The sequence below is a fragment of the Amblyomma maculatum genome, chromosome 1 (genome assembly GCF_055883805.1).
Source record: "Amblyomma maculatum isolate TAMU_Amacu chromosome 1, ASM5588380v1, whole genome shotgun sequence".
NCBI lineage: Eukaryota > Metazoa > Arthropoda > Arachnida > Ixodida > Ixodidae > Amblyomma > Amblyomma maculatum.
In genome coordinates this window covers 99447090-99465633 of record NC_139344.1, presented here as the reverse complement: position 1 = coordinate 99465633, position 18544 = coordinate 99447090, and the positions used below count along the sequence as shown (strand labels likewise).

At 45.5% G+C, this 18544-nt stretch overlaps 1 protein-coding gene and 1 long non-coding RNA gene across 2 annotated transcripts in view; one reads left to right on the top strand and one right to left on the bottom strand.

Moving 5' to 3' along the window:
• LOC146203291 (uncharacterized) overlaps positions 1–18544 on the bottom strand; it is a 431396-nt gene that overhangs the window by 127072 nt on the left and 285780 nt on the right. The gene's annotated exons all lie outside the window — the stretch shown is intronic.
• LOC146203292 (lysosomal aspartic protease-like) overlaps positions 1–18544 on the top strand; it is a 32374-nt gene that overhangs the window by 8004 nt on the left and 5826 nt on the right. Inside the window, exons 3-5 of the mRNA XM_084587521.1 lie at positions 2498–2600; positions 4605–4728; positions 5504–5945. Of these exons, the coding sequence (XP_084443647.1) occupies positions 2498–2600; positions 4605–4728; positions 5504–5945 (669 nt within the window). The remainder of the gene's footprint in view (positions 1–2497; positions 2601–4604; positions 4729–5503; positions 5946–18544) is intronic.

The following is an 18544-nucleotide window of genomic DNA, read 5'->3' as shown; positions in this document are numbered from 1 at the left end:
GTATACGAACCTTGAGAGTGTTCACCAGCGCCACCCTCAGCCATAGCGGCGAACGTGGAACGTCCTTTGTTACCGCCAGCGTCACGTAGAACGTGATCAAGAGCGAGGGCGACAGCTGTGCTAGAACCCTCTTACGCTACCTATGGCTTCAAGACTGCCAGAACCGAGACCCCCGTAAGCTACAAGCAGATCAATTAAGGGGAAATGAGGGTACTCGTTATAATACATGAAGGAAAAAAGCCAACAGTCGGCGAGGCGAAGGAAAGCGTTGGGGATGGTACTTTATGTCTTTTTTTAATGTTTACTTGGATAAGCACAGAAATTAGTAATGTAATCTGTTTAGGGGAAAGATAATTAAACACAATGTAGAAGAAAAAACTACGTGCCGATGGTGGGAACCGAACCCACGGCCTCCGAATATCGCGTCCGGTGCTCTTCCAACTGAGCTACATCGGCCACTGTCCCCCCTGCTACTTGCTTGGGTATTTATGGTTTGTGGGGTTTAACGTCCCAGCTTGGGTATTTATGTTGTCTGTATACGAACCTTGAGAGTGTTCACCAGCGCCACCCTCAGCCATAGCGGCGAACGTGGAACGTCCTTTGTTACCGCCAGCGTCACGTAGAACGTGATCAAGAGCGAGGGCGACAGCTGTGCTAGAACCCTCTTACGCTACCTATGGCTTCAAGACTGCCAGAACCGAGACCCCCGTAAGCTACAAGCAGATCAATTAAGGGGAAATGAGGGTACTCGTTATAATACATGAAGGAAAAAAGCCAACAGTCGGCGAGGCCAAGGAAAGCGTTGGGGATGGTACTTTATGTCTTTTTTTTTTAATGTTTACTTGGATAAGCACAGAAATTAGTAATGTAATCTGTTTAGGGGAAAGATAATTAAACACGATGTAGAAGAAAAAACAACGTGCCGATGGTGGGAACCGAACCCACGACCTCCGAATATCGCGTCCGGTGCTCTTCCAACTGAGTTACATCGGCCGCTGTCCCCCCTGCTACTTGCTTGGGTATTTATGTTGTCTGTATACGAACCTTGAGAGTGTTCACCAGCGCCACCTTCAGCCATAGCGGCGAACGTGGAACGTCCTTTGTTACCGCCAGCGTCACGTAGAACGTGATCAAGAGCGAGGGCGACAGCTGTGCTAGAACCCTCTTACGCTACTTATGGCTTCAAGACTGCCAGAACCGAGACCCCCGTAAGCTACAAGCAGATCAATTAAGGGGAAATGAGGGTACTCGTTATAATACATGAAGGAAAAAAGCCAACAGTCGGCGAGGCCAAGGAAAGCGTTGGGGATGGTACTTTATGTCTTTTTTTTTAATGTTTACTTGGATAAGCACAGAAATTAGTAATGTAATGTGTATATATATATATATATATATATATATATATATATATATATATATATGCATGTATGTATATAATTAGAATGGTGAGGACCAGCGATTGAAAAATGAAGCAGGGATGCGAGGTGCACAACGTTAGTTCCGAATCATTTAGTATGTTTCCGATATGCTATTAGCACATGACCCTAATCAAGGACCATAGTAATATCCGGACCACAAATTCATACGATGAAATAAAAGGGTAGTTTAAAGAGAGATATAAGGCACAATTAGTTCTCAACAAAAAGGAACCGGCGTCATGCGCACGGCAACTCCTGTGGGGGAAAGTGCTCGCCTTTGCAGAAGTTGGTGTTGCCGAAATTCTCGCATTCTCAGCACAAGGGGGCCGCTGAAACAGAGGAAAAGCTCCGAATATCGGTATATCGGACTAACGTGTAATATTACGGGTGAGCGAACCTGCGTCAGAAAGCTGCGAACACTCCGTTTGGTGTACACATCGTCGTTATCTCTAACACGCGCACACGCACACACGCACACACGCACACACACATGAAAAGAATGTACGTGTTGTTGAGTTATTCTTCTTTATTTTGCATAGGTGTGTCATAAAAATGCTCGTGTTTTCAGTAAATTTCGAATTCATCTTAACGGCGTATTTTTGATCATTTAGGAGCATGGTGGGCATAAATGCATATGTGCTAAATTAACCTCTTGCAAGAAAGGGATGGGGTGTGTGTACTTTAAAACCCTGAGTTTTCTTTTCAGAGTAAAATGTTCTCTCCATAAGTGACAGTGCGTAACAAGGAAGCTGTGACACGTCGGGTTCATTCAGCCAACGTCGCAAGATATACAACGAATTTATTACAGTCTACTTACCAGCTCGTTCAGCGCCGAATTCAGCCTTCTTTCCGAAAAACCACCATAGCGGGGCATCTTGAGACAAGCTAACTTGAGACAATGCGCGAAGCTTGAGACCTTGTGTAAGAAAATAAAAAGTGCGAGTTGATGTGAATACGCAGTATAGTGATCTGTTACGAGGAATCGGTCCGAGGCAGGAATGTTCAAATTAGGAAGCCAGAGGAGTGGAAGTGTATCAAGGAAAAACACTGTTCGCCTTCATTTCTGTCTTCTGTTTCAGCATCTCACTGTGGCGAAACACATCGACGTACGTGGACCCAAGACGTCGTACGGCGGTTAATGCAGCGTCGGTTCTTCCGCAAGAACTTGAAAACGAGAACAACGTGAGGACTTGAGCCTGCGCTCAGGCGAATTATTTTGATGGGTTCACAACGAAAAGTGATCTGATGGGCGAAGTATACAACAGTTGAGGAAATCAATGCGGTAATTTGAGCAAAGAAGGGCTGTAGCACGGCATTATTGCTAAAGAACTTAGAATATGCCTAAATACACATTTTGGCCCGCTGCCGGTGCAAGTCCTCTGCCTCCTTATTGAGCATCCAACAAGTTGAGCACGCGAGTCGAGGAATGCATATAAATTTTGCTGGCAGAAGTTCCTAAGGTTCGTACCAATCACCAAACCAATGCTGAACCAAACTTGTATTTTTTTTGCGTACGTTATTGACATCATTGCCGTTTTCTGTAAAGATGTTGGGTTGAAAATTTCATGTGATTTCCAGCCAAGTGATCAGTTATGAAAAGGCGGCAAAAATATCAAGTTTTTAATCTTAATACTACGAGACTGGGAGAAACCGGAGTACTTTGTTGAGTTGGAAAAAGCTGGAATTTTTGAGTGCATGTTTCATCGTGAGTAGGCCGAGGCAGTTTTGCAAGATACAGACCACACCAGTAAAGCACATGGTGCGGACATACTCTGCTGATGTTGAAAATGCTAAACGTTGGTTCTTCACATTGACTTTTCTTCCTAGACTTGAGAAAACAGAGTAATTCCCTGTTCCTTGGGATTAACCAAGTTAGTAATCTGGATGAAAACACACAACGTCTACTAAATGTTAAAGAGTTTGGTTGGCTCTGTAAAGAACACACTCATTTCCCGCACCGTCCTTCTCTTACTCCCCCCTTTGATAGTCTCTTTCTTGTAATTAAAAAAAAATTGCGACCGCCTACTCTATACAGTGAGGCTCTCCATCGACATCTATGGAAACTATATTAAATACTTCGCAATTTTCGTGATTTCAACGCTGGTTTCAGGGGATAGATGCAATACACTACCCGAGACTGAAGAACTTGAGCGGACCTAGCACAAAGTCGCTTTTGGCACATCGAGCTTCTGCCCAAATATTTGCACGCTGTTCCCTAGTGCCTTCGATTTAATTTTTCTTCAACGCTAATGCCTTGTTCTCAATTCCTTCTGCACGTGGCTTCGGTTCTCACCGTTGTTTCTGTCAGCGTTCTGCATTTCGACTCGCTATTTTGCAAACGCCCGGCGTTACAGTTCTGTTCGTGCCTCCAACCGTGGTCTGCAGATGCAACAAGGCTTATAACTGAGCAGAAAAACGGCACTGAACAGTCGTGAACATTAAGTCACATTTTTTTTACTTATTTTTTCTTTTCCGCTGCTTAGCAGCGAAACCACCACGGGGCCCTGCTGTTTTGCGCTTGCACGGCTTACGCGCGTACCCAGGAGCTTTGGCAATACACAGCAATCGTTGTAAAAAGGTACATTTCGGCAGACGTTGCGACCCGTAAACAATGAAATAAGCGTGTTCATGTAAAAAGTAAGGCTTCTGCGAGACGCTGAGCATTATGAGGTCTTAGAAACAGAACGCGGGGAAGTACATGGCAAGGTTGTGTGCTTATTTCAGGGTAAAATATTTTTCTTTTGAAATGTAGCCGCTTTCACATTTATGCCATGTAGGGGCAAGTAGCGACGAAGTGCAAGAAGTCGAGCTTTATACCACATTCTTATACCCTGAGATTTACAAGGTCGGTGAATGCCAAAGTCCTACTGGAGAAGAGTTCCATATGCTTGTTGAATTTTCGCAAATATTGACCAAGTTAATAAAAGCTTTACTATGTGCCCTTAGTGAAAATAAAACAACAAATATAGCGTAGATAACAAAGACCAATTTAATACTGAACAGGAGCGGAGTCGCTGATAGATCGTTCGACCACGTTCTTTTTGCGTCGCCCAGTGAATGTTGTCCAAGAATATGTTGCCTCTCCGGCGTGATAGCAGAACTCAGTGCACTGCAGGACCCCTATGAATAATAATAAAAAAATGATAAGTAGTTGACTGACCTCACTGAAACGTCACCTTTTTGCAGTTGCATTACTATGGAGACATCACTCTTGGCACGCCGGGTCAAAAGTTCAAGGTCATCTTTGACACTGGCTCGGCGAACCTTTGGGTGCCATCGGAAAAGTGTCCCGACACGGAAGATGGCTGCAGTAAGCTGGCTTTACGCTTTCTCCTTTACATTGCTCATTTCACTGGAGGTCGCAGACAGAGGATGCAATTAACACAGCCTGGAAGCGTTGTGATGGCAGCCATGTGACAAATGCACTCTAACAGACGCGCTAACCATGTGATTAGAAGCTCATTGAAAGCAGACTATCTTTATGACGTCTCTCATTATGATTAAGACCTAACATGTCCGGCGTATTGCGTACGCGTAATACGAGCCGAAAGCAAAGAAAGGCATGTGCGGTTATCAAAATTCATTGCTAAAGTGTCCAAAATCTCTTAACCAAAACAAACCCTCTTCATCTGACAGCGCGATATACGCTGTTTGCTTTTATCATGCCGAATACTTTCATAACCCCATTTTCTTTTTTTTTTTGCGCTTACAGAAAATGTTGGCGTCGACACGATTATGAATATTCTCCGGATAAAAAGCTCGCATCTGATAATGTAACCCTATTTAGAGGACAGTACCATAAGTTTTAGGCTATAAAGAAGTTAACATATGTGGAATACTGGGAATCGATAACCATAATTCTTTACTTGGAGAAAATAACAGCGGTTTTCAAAATATGTCTTAATGTCCTGGCAACCCAAAAAGAAACAGAAAATTGTCGGGCGGGTGCGGCTTTAATTTGCTCTGATTTAGATCAATTTTAAAAGCCACCATGGGGTTTTGTGCTAGAATGCAGGTGCGATAAGAAAACATATCAGAACGTCGTAATTTGGGCCTTGCAAGATCCATTCTTTTGAATTCCGCAGAGAACAAGAAGAGGTACGACAGCTCGAAATCGAGTACCTATAAGAAGGACGGTCGCACTTTCAAGATAGAGTACGGAAGCGGCATCGTCCAGGGCTTCTACAGCACGGACGTTCTAGGTGTTGGAGGCGGCACTGTGCCATCGCAGACATTCGCAGAGGCCACCAAGGCCCAGGGCTCCATTTTCCAGAAAGCCAAGTTCGATGGTCTCCTTGGTCTCGGCTATCCGTCACTGGCAGAGGACAAAGTTGTTCCGGTGTTCGACAACATGATCAAGCAAGACCTGCTGCCCGAGAAAGTATTCTCCGTCTACCTCAACCGGGATCCCACTGCAACTCCCGGGGGAGAGATTTACTTTGGTGGCATCAACACCAAGCACTATACTGGGGCTATCACTTACACGCCCGTTACCAAGAAGAGCTACTGGCAGTTCAGAATGCAAGGGTACGTAATTCTGTTGCCTAATGCGCATTATTACTTCGCTGAGGAGCACTAGTATATTTCTGTTTAGAAAGATTATTCTTATAGCGAGCGCTTAATGAGTTAGAGGAGGTAGTCGCCTTATAGCACTTCCGTGTCAGCCGCAACAATCAGAGTTTCGACCTTAAACCGCTGAATTCAAGTGTATGTCCACAAGATAGCAGCAAGCATCATGTGCGCATTGGCAGCACCGAATGGATAGTGAGCGTTAAGATGCTTTTTCACTGCAGCGAGAAAAGTGTGTTGCAGTATCATTCGTCGCGGAGTCCGTGCTCCCTGGTGGACGATAACGAAAGACTTCAAGGAGCCCTGTCCCTGTCCACTGCGCTCAGAAACATGAGAAAACAACCGTGGTAGAAGTATGACCGTCATTACTCGGTTTATTCGTAATTAAGGCGTTGCGGTTCTTTTACGCCATGGAATCTTAAGGTTTAGGGCACTAAGAAAGAACATCCTTACATTCGTTGATTTATTGCAGGATAGCGGAATATTTCCCTTTACCCCAACGAGATTATTAAGCCGCAGGTGAGCTCATTACAGAAGTTTTCTCCTGAAATGAGTGAATAAAGACTACTTAAAGAAATAGCCAACGAAACGGATAACAGTCATTTGCGCTGAATGCACGCTGCTATACCAGACCTAAAAGGAGATACAGTATTGAACAAAATTATTGATATTTCTTTTTTCTTTGGTTTAACTTCTTTTTTACCGCCCTCAAACATGCGTGAGACTGATACGAAGGTGTTGTTATACATTCACTGAACCGAAAGCTAAACATTTCGACAGATTTGCCTGTCTGGTTGGGTTGATAACTAAATAAGACTTGAAATTTCTCCAACCAACACTTTTATTTTATAAAACCCGACGTTTCGGAGCCGGCTCGGCTCCTTCTTCAGGGGTGCATGACGCGGGGCTGCGTGCAGCTATAAGTAAAGGAATGGTCGAGGGGGAGAAGAAGGTGGGGGGGGGGGGGGGGAGAATGGGGAGGGGTGAGATGTGTGTGAAAGGAATGAGAAGGAAGGAGGGGGGTTTAGACGAGTGAGGGTGCCGCAGGTGCAGGTGTGCTCGCTGGCGACTTTTTTCTTTTCTTCTGTGAAGTGGCCAGGAGAGAGCGAAGACCTTGCAAGTATACAGCAGGGAGGTTGCCTGTTGTCCGGTTGATGTTATTTGCGGTAGACTGTATGTGCCATGACTCGAGGAGGCGTCTTTTGAGGGTAATTGGTCTCGGTCTCCAAGATGAACGTTTCTTCGAAATTTATTCTGTGGTCGGAATCTTCTGAATGTTCAGCTATGGGGTTGCGTTCTCTTGAAAAATTTCGTACATCGTTCTTGTGTTGCCGAATTCTTTCTTTTAGGTTTTTTGTTTCGCCAATGTAGCTAGCATCACAGTCGGCGCAGGGAATTTTGTAGACAATGCCTTGGGCTCTTTCTCTTGGTGGTCGATCTTTGGAGAAGGGTAGCAGGCTCCCCAAAGTGTTTGAAGGCTTGTGCGCCACTCGAATTCCCTCTTTTCTTAGAATACGGGCGATGGTTTCGCTGGCGCCTCGGACATAGGGGACAGTGACGTACTTTTGAGATGTAGTTGTTTGCTGCTGGTTATTTTCTTCCCGGGGCCTGTCGTTGCGTTTTTGGCGGCGAATGATTTTCCGGATAAATTTTTTTGGGTAGCCGTTTTAGTTCCTTGAATATTAAGCGTTTTTCGTTTGCTTTGTCGGGCTCTGTGGTGCAAGAGTGGAAACACATTGCACCACAGAGCCCGACAAACTTTTTTTATTGCGCAAGTTCGCCCTTCGGCATAAGGGTTTAAATATATTGATACAGGCATGTGGCAGCAATGAATGCCAACAGCTCCCGGTGGTGTGGGCCATGTGTCCATACCCCTGTGTCGGGCGGTCTGGTAGGGTGGTAAGAGTGGCTTCTAAGGTGTGTTTTGCGGGCCACGCGAAGACCAGGGCAAGTTGTTAGGAAGTGGTCTAGTGTGGTCTCCATAGCAGGGGCTGGGCAGAAAGGGCAGTTCATGGCAGCAGTCTGGGTGGTCCAGGAAGATTTTACAGCTGGCGTTAATGCAGCACCCACCCGGATTCTTCTCAGCGCCACCTCCTCACGGCGAGTTAAACCGCCGGGAAGGTTTGATCCACACGGTGGAATTAAAGCACGCGTGGAGTGGCGAAGAAATTCTTTTGCAGGCACTACGGCATCTCATGCGGACAACTTTAACATAGGCAGAGGATATGTCACTTTCTGGGAACAGGATGCATCATCAGTTTCTGTGAGACGGAGCGTAGTGTGGGGAGCCCACTCCCCACGCACAGGGCAAGAATATGTTTGCACAGTTTTGCAGACATCGTTGATGATGTCGAAGGTATTAGCTATACTCCGTAATTCTCGGACTGCCTGGCTTGATTCTGTATGCAAGATCAGAATGATCGGGGGTGCAGCATATAGGCTGTCTGCTAATGTAGACAAACCGTCGCGAATGGCAACGAGCTCTGCTATTAGTGAAGGAAGGTGCGTTGCTTCTGTTCTATATGAACTTATGTGGCGTATTTCAGGAAGCAATCGACAAATGAGGGTAGTATGTAAAATCTCATAGTCAGTGCTTGCGTTTACATAAGCTTGAAGTGCCCCTGTAGTGTCTGTATAATGATCTGGCTAAACTTCTTGCACCGAATGTTGAACTCGGCGCTTTTCTCGTAGCGGACGGTTGTTTGTCATCTGTGGCCGATTCCATGGAGGTTTCGAAGGCGTTGCTTCAAGCAGCGTACAAGAAGAATCAAAATAATGCGCTAATGCAGACGCCGCAGGAACAGATTCACGCTTCACGTAGCGCGCTGCACGACGCTGCTCGACGAGCTCATCAGTGGTGTTCAGCTGGGCCTCCGCTTGGAGAGTGGGAATGGATGTCAGGCGAGGGAGGCCAGTGATGACTCGCATTGAGTCTCTATTGACTGCTTCCAAGCGGTCCCAATCTTTTGATGTGAGAAGTTGAAATTGGGCTTGATAGACAAGCCGAGGCTGTAACACAGAACGCACTAACGTCCGAGCCATGTTGCTGCAAGCGCTGCCTGTTTTCTGGGCTATGCGCCGAAATAGGTGCAGTGTACTAGCGGCTTTCTGTCGTATAGATCGAACCCATAGCGCTTCTGAACCAGAACTGTCCAGTTCGACACCAAGAAGTCGCATCGACGAAGTAATAGTGAGCAGATGCCCGTTCAATGACAGCTGTAATGGTGCTTGTAAGAGCCGCGTCTACCCCAACGGTTTGTGATAGACATAAAGTTTGTCTTTTCTACTGAGAGGGCGAGGCCAATTTTCGTGCACCACTCAGATGTCTTGGGAAGAGCAGTCTGAAGGCCTAATTCTTGGCTGCTTAGATCCGTGTGTAGTGACCATACTGTGACGTCGTCTGCATGCATCAGATAAAATTTGTCCGGAATGGTTGCTAGTTGCCAGGCCAAAGATAGGAGCGCCATGTTAAATAGCATTAGTGCCAGTACAGATCCTCGAGGCACACCCCTCTTTACGCTGAAGTGTCCAACACGTTCTTTACCAATCCTTATGGAAATAGAACGGTCTTCTAAGAATGTTCTTACAAAGTTACATACTCTGGGTGGGAAACGTAGCCAGCGTAGAATGACTAGAATCGCTGAGTGGCTGACATTGTCGTAGGCTTTGTGGACGTCCATTGTTAAAATGGTCCGAATTTTTCGGGATCGTCCTCCTAATAGTACCATACTTGAAAGGTGTTCCAACCCATCTTCAGTGCCCAAATGAGGGTGAAAGCCAATCTGAGCTCGATGGTACCAGTTGTATCTTTCAAGCCACCATGACAGGCGCATAGCTAACATGCGTTCTAGTAGCTTGCAGAGTGTGGATGTAAGCGCTATTGGGCGAAGGTTGCTTAACTTAGTGGGAGGCTTCCCGGTCTTAGGGATTGGTACCACCTCAGTGTGTTTCCAAGGGGTCGGGACATCTCTAGAGGTCCAAATTGTATTCAGGGCCTCAAGCAGCCACTCTAGAGCTTGTTGGTCAATATTTTTAAACACTTCGTATGTCAGGCCATCCGGCTCCGGAGCTTTGTGCGGTTTCGTTTGGTCAATAGCTGCAATAAACTCGGCCATTGTGAAATGTTTTTCATTACCTTCAAGGTCCTCTTTGGTTGGAGGTGAGCTCGCTTCTGACGGGAGGTTATTCGGGCTGGTGAAAGGAGGTGGAATGTGGTTGAAATCCGGAAATAAATTCCTGACCACCACTGATGCAAACTGGCTTGGAGACTGTTCAGATGCTAGACAGGCATTGCCTGCGGGGTCCTTTGAACGCCTGCCGATTTCCATGGACCGGAATGTGCGCCATATTGATCGAGTAGTAGATGTTGCGTTAAGAGATGCGCACCAGTCTTGCCATCGCTGACGAGAAAGGCGCTTCTCACGTCGGCGTGCCGCTGCTGTTAGCTGGTGTATTGTGAATCGGCGTTCAAAAGTTAGATATCTAATAAACGCCGATTCCGCCATGCGACGAGCCCCCATAGCCGAAGAAGGTGCAGATCCGGAGGCGGTCTGTTTTCCTCTACGCAACTGAAATGAGTTGCAGCTTGCAGTGCAGTGCGCAAAGCTTCCTGTGGATCCACAGTTGTGAGGAGGGTGTTGTTTAGTAGCGTTCTGAATAAGTCCCACTCTGTGACCAAGCAGCAGCGTCTACGGCGGCGCTAGTAATGTGGGTCTAAACCAATGAGTAATGGATAATGGTCACTACCCCAACAGTCTAGTTCTCGATCCCATGACACAGCACGTGCACCACACGACCATGTGAGGTCTGGAGAGGAAGGTGGTGAACAGGGACCATCCCAACGTCGTGTTGTGGTGCCTGGGGAGTTAAGGAGCACAAAATCTGCATCAGTAAATGCGCACAACACTGCACTTCCCCGCACAGTAGAAGAGGGATAACCCCAAGTTTGATGCGGGGCATTAAAGTCCCCTCCAACCAAAATAGGACATCCCGTGTATTTGCAACGAAGGTGCGCAATCCATCCCAGCTCTATTTTAGGTGCTCAACCACTGTACGGACGTATGTAGCACGAAACAAGAATTATAGCGATTCGGGGGAGGCGAACTAGCACAGCCACTACCTCTTGTCACATGTTGCACCATAATCCCAGTGAAACCTCAGTTTGGGTCTAACAGTCGGCTACCGATATGACCGCTTTGCCAGGTGTCTTCGACGTAGCACTGCATCAACAGTCTGGAATGCTGGGGCAAGAGTAGGAAATGAAATCGGAAAGCGGAGGTAGAACATTTGTTTCTTGTAAAAGCAATGCCCACGCACGAAGTTTACCAATGCGCAGTCGTGTACGGATCTCGCCTGCCTTGTTGACGAAACCACGGCAGTTCCATTGCAACACGTAACTGTTGCTCTTCAATGTTGGATCCATGTTTAGGAAACTGGAAGAAGGTTAGCAATTAGCACCTTTGTGAGTTGTTGCAGTTGCTGTGCTACGAAATGGAGCAGTTGCACAGGAGACAATGTGGCAGGTGCTTGTGGTTCACAAGGGGCAAGCGAACTGTGAGCAGGGGATTGAGACTTTGTAGGAGGATGATCACAAGGATGAACGGACGATCGTGCAAGCAAGGCTCGTCTTTGGGAGAGACGTTGAACCTGCTCCTGCACAACTGTAAGTTCTTTGTCCAATTCGACAATTTCGTCTGTAGGTTCATCTGCGAGCTCCGAGTTTTGGGGTCCTCTTGCGGAGCGTGGTTTGCCTGGCGGGGGTGTGGCTTTTAGTGGCGGGCTGAGGCAGAGGCTAGCTACATCCCAGAAACCAGGTCGCGTTCCAGACACTCCTGATAGTGTCATAAAAAATAGTAATAAATAAATAACTACAACAACGAAATAAATTCCGCCTCAACCAGGAATCGAACATCCATCCATTGGATCCCCAGCCAAGCGCTTTAATGAACTGCGCCACGCCCAAGTTTTCTTTTTTATTGCCTGGCTTTGGCTTACAGCACGAGATAACACGAAAGGAAAATCCCATCAAAACACGAAAAAAGACACAGGGCAATGTACACGAATGAATGTCATGATCAGCCAGTGTTAGACTAGCCTCGTTGCCTTAAAACTCCCGCATTGACAACAAAGGCTCTACCTTTGAGAGCCATTTCGGGAGGTTCAGCAGCCACTTTTTGAGCGCCAATAAACCACCCCATATGCTCTCAAAACAAATTAAAGAGCAGTGCAGAGTCTGCATTGGAGTAATGCGAAAGCACGGATGCTGCTGTTGGTTGCTTCTGGTTGCTTAATTCACTCCTTCTTCACCCATTTTAGCCTTCGGTACTTTCAAATTGCGCGCCAATCCCTTCCTATGCCCTTTTTCGGATCTACTTCCGGTTGCATGACGTTACATCCTTGACGTCACCATAACTGACTGCCTTAATTAACTACTTTAGTCTTTGGTGCTTTCAAATTGCGCACCAATCCCTTCCTATGCCCTTTTTTGGCTCGACTTCAGGTTGCGTGATGTCACATCTTTGACGTCATCTTAATTGACTGATTTAATTAACAATTTTAGTATTTTATACATTCAATTCTGGCGCCAAGTCACTGGCTAATGGGAACATTTTGCCTTTACTTTTAGATTTCTTGTCTCAAATTATTGTTTAATAATTTACTGACCTAAGTATTTCTCCGGACAAAACATTGCGTCACCCTCTACCGATTGACACCACTCATTAACCTCTACCACTTCTCAATTACTCACAACCGCGGCGGGCACAATTTTGTGTGTTTTCCCTCTAATTATATACCCAATTAAATTATTGGATGAATTATTTTTTTGGACACAACATTACGTCACCCTCTATCGATTGACATCACTCATTAACCTCTACCGCTTCTCAATTACCCACAACTGCTGCAGGCAACTTTTACATTTTTGACCTTTAATAATTACCTAATTAACCAATTGGCGTAATTATTTTTTCTGCGACAACATTACATCACCCTCTATCGATTTACACCACTCATTACCCTCTACCACTTCTGAATTACAACTGCTGCGGACACAATTTTACGGACGCGGTCTGCGGACAGAAATCTATGAACATAGCGAAGTAACGCTCTCGCATTAATAAATTCGAGCAGGTCTGGCATCCCTGTCACAGTGATAGCCTGTCATTCTGGAGCGCCATATACAGTGGAGGCCGATAAGCATAATTACGTCAAATAGAACCCGATCCTCATTTTCTATGCCTAAATATAGAATGCCGTACGAGTCTAGTGGAAAACCCTTCTTTATGTCCGTTGTAATACATCCCAAAAATATACCCTTTCCCAACAATGTAAAAAAGCATGATCAATCGTGAAACGCTTATCAAAATTCTCCTTTTCTAGCGTGAGGATGATAGTAGCGATGACAACGACGTTGCAGTTAGTGATAAGGAAAGTGATGACATTATCAAAGATAATGATGGTGCATTTAGTTGATAATGATAATGAGAGCAAACGTGATGCACCTTGTGCACCAGCAACGCTTAGGCTTTCACATTTCTGCAAAGTCGATTCCAGAGTGCTCTCGGACCTTTAGAGCGCAGCTCTTTAGTGCCTGTTCCTGCATTCGCTTTGTCGCCGTCGGCGCCACCGTTGTCCCTCGTAACCAGTTCCAGCCGGTTCAGGTGTCCAGAGAACAAGTGTGATATATATTGCGCCTTTCCTTTCCTGTGCACCAACTATGAGGAAAAAAAATTAGAGGACACCCACATATTCGCCTATACTACTTCCAGTTCTTCGCCACCAATCGTAAACTGCCATTCTTTCCCAAGGCTATTGAACATTACCTTAGTCTTCTGCATATTGATTTTCAAGCCTACCTTTCTACTTTTCCAGTCTAGGTCCCCAATCATTATTTGCAGTTCATCTCCTGAGTTACTTAGAAAGGCAATGTCACCAGCAAATCGCAGATTACTGAAGTATTCTCCATCTATCCTTATCCCAAACTGCTCCCATTCCAAGTCGCTGAATACTTCCTCTAAGCGAACCGTGAATAGTACTGGGGAGATTGTGTCTCCTTGCCTAACACCTTTCTTTATGGAAATTTTGTTACTTTCTTTATGCAGAACTATGGTTGCTGTGCAGCCACTATATACATATATCTTCCAGCGCTTTCACGTACGGCTCGTCTACCCCCTGATTTCGCAATGCCTGCATCACCGCCGATGTTTCAACTGAGTCAAATGCTTTTTCGTAATCAATGAATGCTATGTATAAGGGCTGGTTATATTCCGAGCATTTTTCTATCACCTGATTGATGGTATGGATATGATCGATAGTAGAGTACCGTTTTCGAAAACCTGCTTGATCATTTGCTTGATTGCAGTCTAAGGTTATCCGGATTATATTAGCGATTACCTTAGTAAATACCTTATACGTAACAGACAGTAAGCTGATTGGTCTGTAACTTTTAGGGTCCTTAGAGTCCCCTTTCTTGTGAATGAGGATAATGTTTGCATTCTTCCATGGTTCCGGTACCGTCGATGACACCAGGCACTGCGTATACAGGGTGGCCAGTTTTTCTAGCACGATATCCCCCCGTCCTTCAGCAGATCTGTAGTTATCTGATCCTCTCCAGCTGATTTCCCTCTTTTCATAGTTTCTAGTCCTTTCTTGACTTCGTCCTTCGTCACGGGTGGAACGTCTGACTGTTTTTCCCCTCCGCCAATCTCATTACGGTCCTTACTACTTTGGCTACTGTAGAGATCTGTATAGAACTCCTCAGCTACTTTGACTATCTTGTCCCTATTCGTGATGACGTTGCCCGCCTTGACCCTTACCGCATACATCTGATTTTTGCCTATGCTCAATTTCTTCTTCACTGCTTTAGGGCTTCCCCCGCTCTTTACAGCATGCTCAATTTCCTCCATGTTATACTTCCTTATATAGGCCGCTTAGCGCTTATTGATTAGCTTTGATATCTCTGCCAATTCTATCTGGTCTGTTGGATTGGAAGCTTTCATACTCTGGCGTTTCTTAATTAAATCTTTCGTCTCCTTAGAAAGCTTACCGGTAACCTCTCTAACTATCCTACCGCCTACTTCAACAGTGCACTCAGTAATGATATCCCTGAAATTATTGTTTATTTCTTCTAGGGTAATGTCGGCATCCTCGGTTAGAGCTGAATATCTATTCTGTAGCGAGATTCTGAACTCTTCTTTCCTCCCCCTCCCCGCTAATTTGTTGATGGACTTATTTCTTACTAACTTATTTAGTTCCTTCTTCAGATTTAGACTAATTCGGGACCTCACCATCCTGTGGTCACTGCATCGTACTTTCCCGATTATCTCTACATCTTGTATAATGGCGGGGGTTGAACACAGTATGAAGTCAATTTCATTTTTAGTCCCCCCCTTAGGACTTTTCCATGTCCATTTCCGGTTCTTCCGTTTGCTGAAGAAGGTATTCATGATTCTTAAGTTATTGCGCTCTGCAAACTCGACTAGTAACTCCCCCCTGCTATTCCTAGCGCCAATGTCATAGTCACCTACTGCCTGGTCTCCTGCCTGCTTTTTCCCTACCTTGGCATTGAAGTCGCCCATTAGTACAGTATACTGCGTCATTACTTTTCGTATTGCCGATTCTACATCTTCGTAGAAGCTTTCAGCTGCCTGGTCATCATAACTACATGTGGGTGCATAGGCCTGTACAACTTTCAGTTTATACCGCTTATTAAGCCTAATTACGATGCCTGCCACCCTCTCATTAATACTATAGAATTCCTCTACATTACCCGCTATATACTTATTGACAAGAAAACCTACTCCTAGTTCTCGCCTCTCCGGCGAACCTCGATAACACAGTATACATGCCCATCCTTCATTACAGTATATGCCTCATTCGGCCTCCTAACCTCACTAAGCTCTATGACACATCCCATTTCATACCCTCTAGTTCCTCTAACAGCCCTGCTGAACTAGCTTCACTACCTAGGGTTCTAGCGTTAAACATTGCCGGGGTCAGTTTCCAGGGTGGTAGTGCGGGGTGCGCTGCATTAATTAGTAATTAATTAGCTCAAAACGCAACTGTTACTGTTTCATATTTTTTTTTGTACGCAAGCTTGCCATAAGGCATATTATATAAACTCATGTAAATGGTTTTCCGTGAGGAACCGGAGCAGGCTCCCGCTCTTAACGTTCTCGGTGAGCCATTTAGAAAAGTCCTCTTCCCTTGTTGTGGTTAATCCCACTTCGCGCAGAATCTGTGTCCTTGATGCCCTTGTCCCTGCACAAGTCCATAGCAGGTGGCGAACATCCACTTCTGCAGCTGGTGTGGAACACTTCGGGCATGTCGTTGGTCCGATGTCTGCTTGCGATTCCCATCGGCATTTTACCGACGGGGTAAGGGCCGCCCCAGCTCTTATCCTTCTAAGGGGAACCTCCTCCAATCTCGTTAAGTTACGAGGGAGTGGGAATGTACACGGGGGAATGAGGGCACGTGTACTTTTCCTTAAAGAGGATGCTAAGATGGGAACAGCGGAGCGGGCATCGAAAGGGAGCCTGGTGGGGGGCGCATTAGTGTTTGGAACTTCGTGTGTGAGGTGGTCAACTTTTCTCTGCTCAGCGTTCTCAACATTGTCTTGTGTCCAATGTATCTGGATGCTTATCTTTGTTTTTTTTATTGAGTGCGTGGATTTCCTGGGTAACACATAGCGTCTTCGTCACTTTCTTCAGTTGTTTTATGGCGGCTAAGGAGTCTGTATAGATGTGGGCTTCTGTTATCGAATCTATTTTATTTATGGCCTCCATAGCATCGCGGATTGCATAGAGTTCCATCACAAGCGGGTCCGGGTATTCTAAAAGATATTCTTTATGTACCTTTAGTTCGCTGTGTGTTGGACTAGTAGCTGCTGTTCTACCGCCATTTTCTATAATTGATGCGTCCGTATATGCAATGCAGGTACCTGGAAGTGCATCAACCAGAGGTCGAGATGTCAGCTTTTCTTTGCGACGAAGCCGAGTAGTCTTGTTTGTCGTAATAGTCGTGAATTCCCAAGGAGGGGGATCAGCCATTGGTGGTGTTCGAACTGCCACCTCGTTGCACAAGGATGCTATGGGCATAACGTACTTTCGCTTCATATCCCTTGTTGCCTCTCGTTGTTCAATTAATTCTGTCAACGTATTTATCTGTGCAAACGCTTGGAGAATAGGGATAGGGGTAAGTTTAGGTAAGGCCGTGATAGCGCGCATGGCGTCCCTATTTATTGTTTCCAATTTCGCCCATTGCCGCCTCGTGAGTCTTTGGAATTGGGCCTGGTATAGTATCCTCGGCTGTAACACTGATTGTACAAGACGTCTTGCCATGTCCGCTCGAGCTCCTCCTCCCCTAGACGAAATACGTTTTATCAAGTTTAAGGAAGTCGCAGCTACTTTTTTCACCTTATGAAGCCATTGTGTTCCTTTGCCGGATTTGTGAATTTCTAGGCCAAGAACTCTCAACTCGTCCACCTCTTCCAATGCCTGATTTCCAATCTTTAGGGTGACTCTTTTCGTTGCCAATTGTTTTCTTCCATTCTTGTTAGCAATATGAATGTAACTGGACTTTTGAGGTGATAATTCCAGACCTGCATCTTGCACGTACTCATCTATGGTATTTAAAGCCTCTTGCAGATACCGATTCTGTCTCTCAAGTTGTTTATGAACAGACCAAATCGTGACATCATCTGCGTATATCATGAACCGCACTTCTGGTTTTTTAGCTAATTTCCACGCCAATGGGATCAGTGCGATATTAAATAATAAAGGTGCTAACACTGACCCTTGTGGCACGCCTCTGTTCGAGGTGTAATTGCCAATTTGTTTTCCGTTTATCCGGATAGAAAACGTCCTGTCCTCAAGCAGATTATGTACTGCTTTTATGACCTGCAAGGGAATGCCCATACATTATACATTCCATGTTGCTAAGAATCTTGGCATGTAACACGCTGTCGTATGCCTTCGCCATGTCGGTAGCCACTACAGTGCGCACTAGGTGGCTATAAGGCGACACGTGTATGACCTCTTCAGCGAGTACAGCCAGTCCATTTTCTGTCCCAAGGTTTGTTCGGAACCCAATTTTTCGAGCATGGTATTTTATATTACTTTCCAACCACCATGACAGGAGGGTGGCTATCATCTTTTCATAGATCTTGCAAATTGTGGGTGTTAGCGAGATAGGCCGCAAAGATTCTAGACTTGTGGGAGGTTTCCCAGCCTTTGGTATTGTTACCACCACCGAGTGTTTCCAGCCGAGTGGAATGTCGCCTCCTTGCCATACCTCATTTACCACATCCAACAAGCCGTCAACTGCGGCTCCTTCTAAATTCTTGAATACTTCATAAGGAATATCGTCATGTCCAGGCGCATAATTAGTAATCATTTTTGTAATCAGCAAGTAGTCATTAGTAATCAGTGCTCAGTAATTAAGAAATTATGAATGATTTGTTGCGCAACTACAACTAATTAGTAATTAATAATAACTCGTTATTAATTAGTAATTAATCATTGATTGACATATGGCCATGACACGCATGCGTGCATACT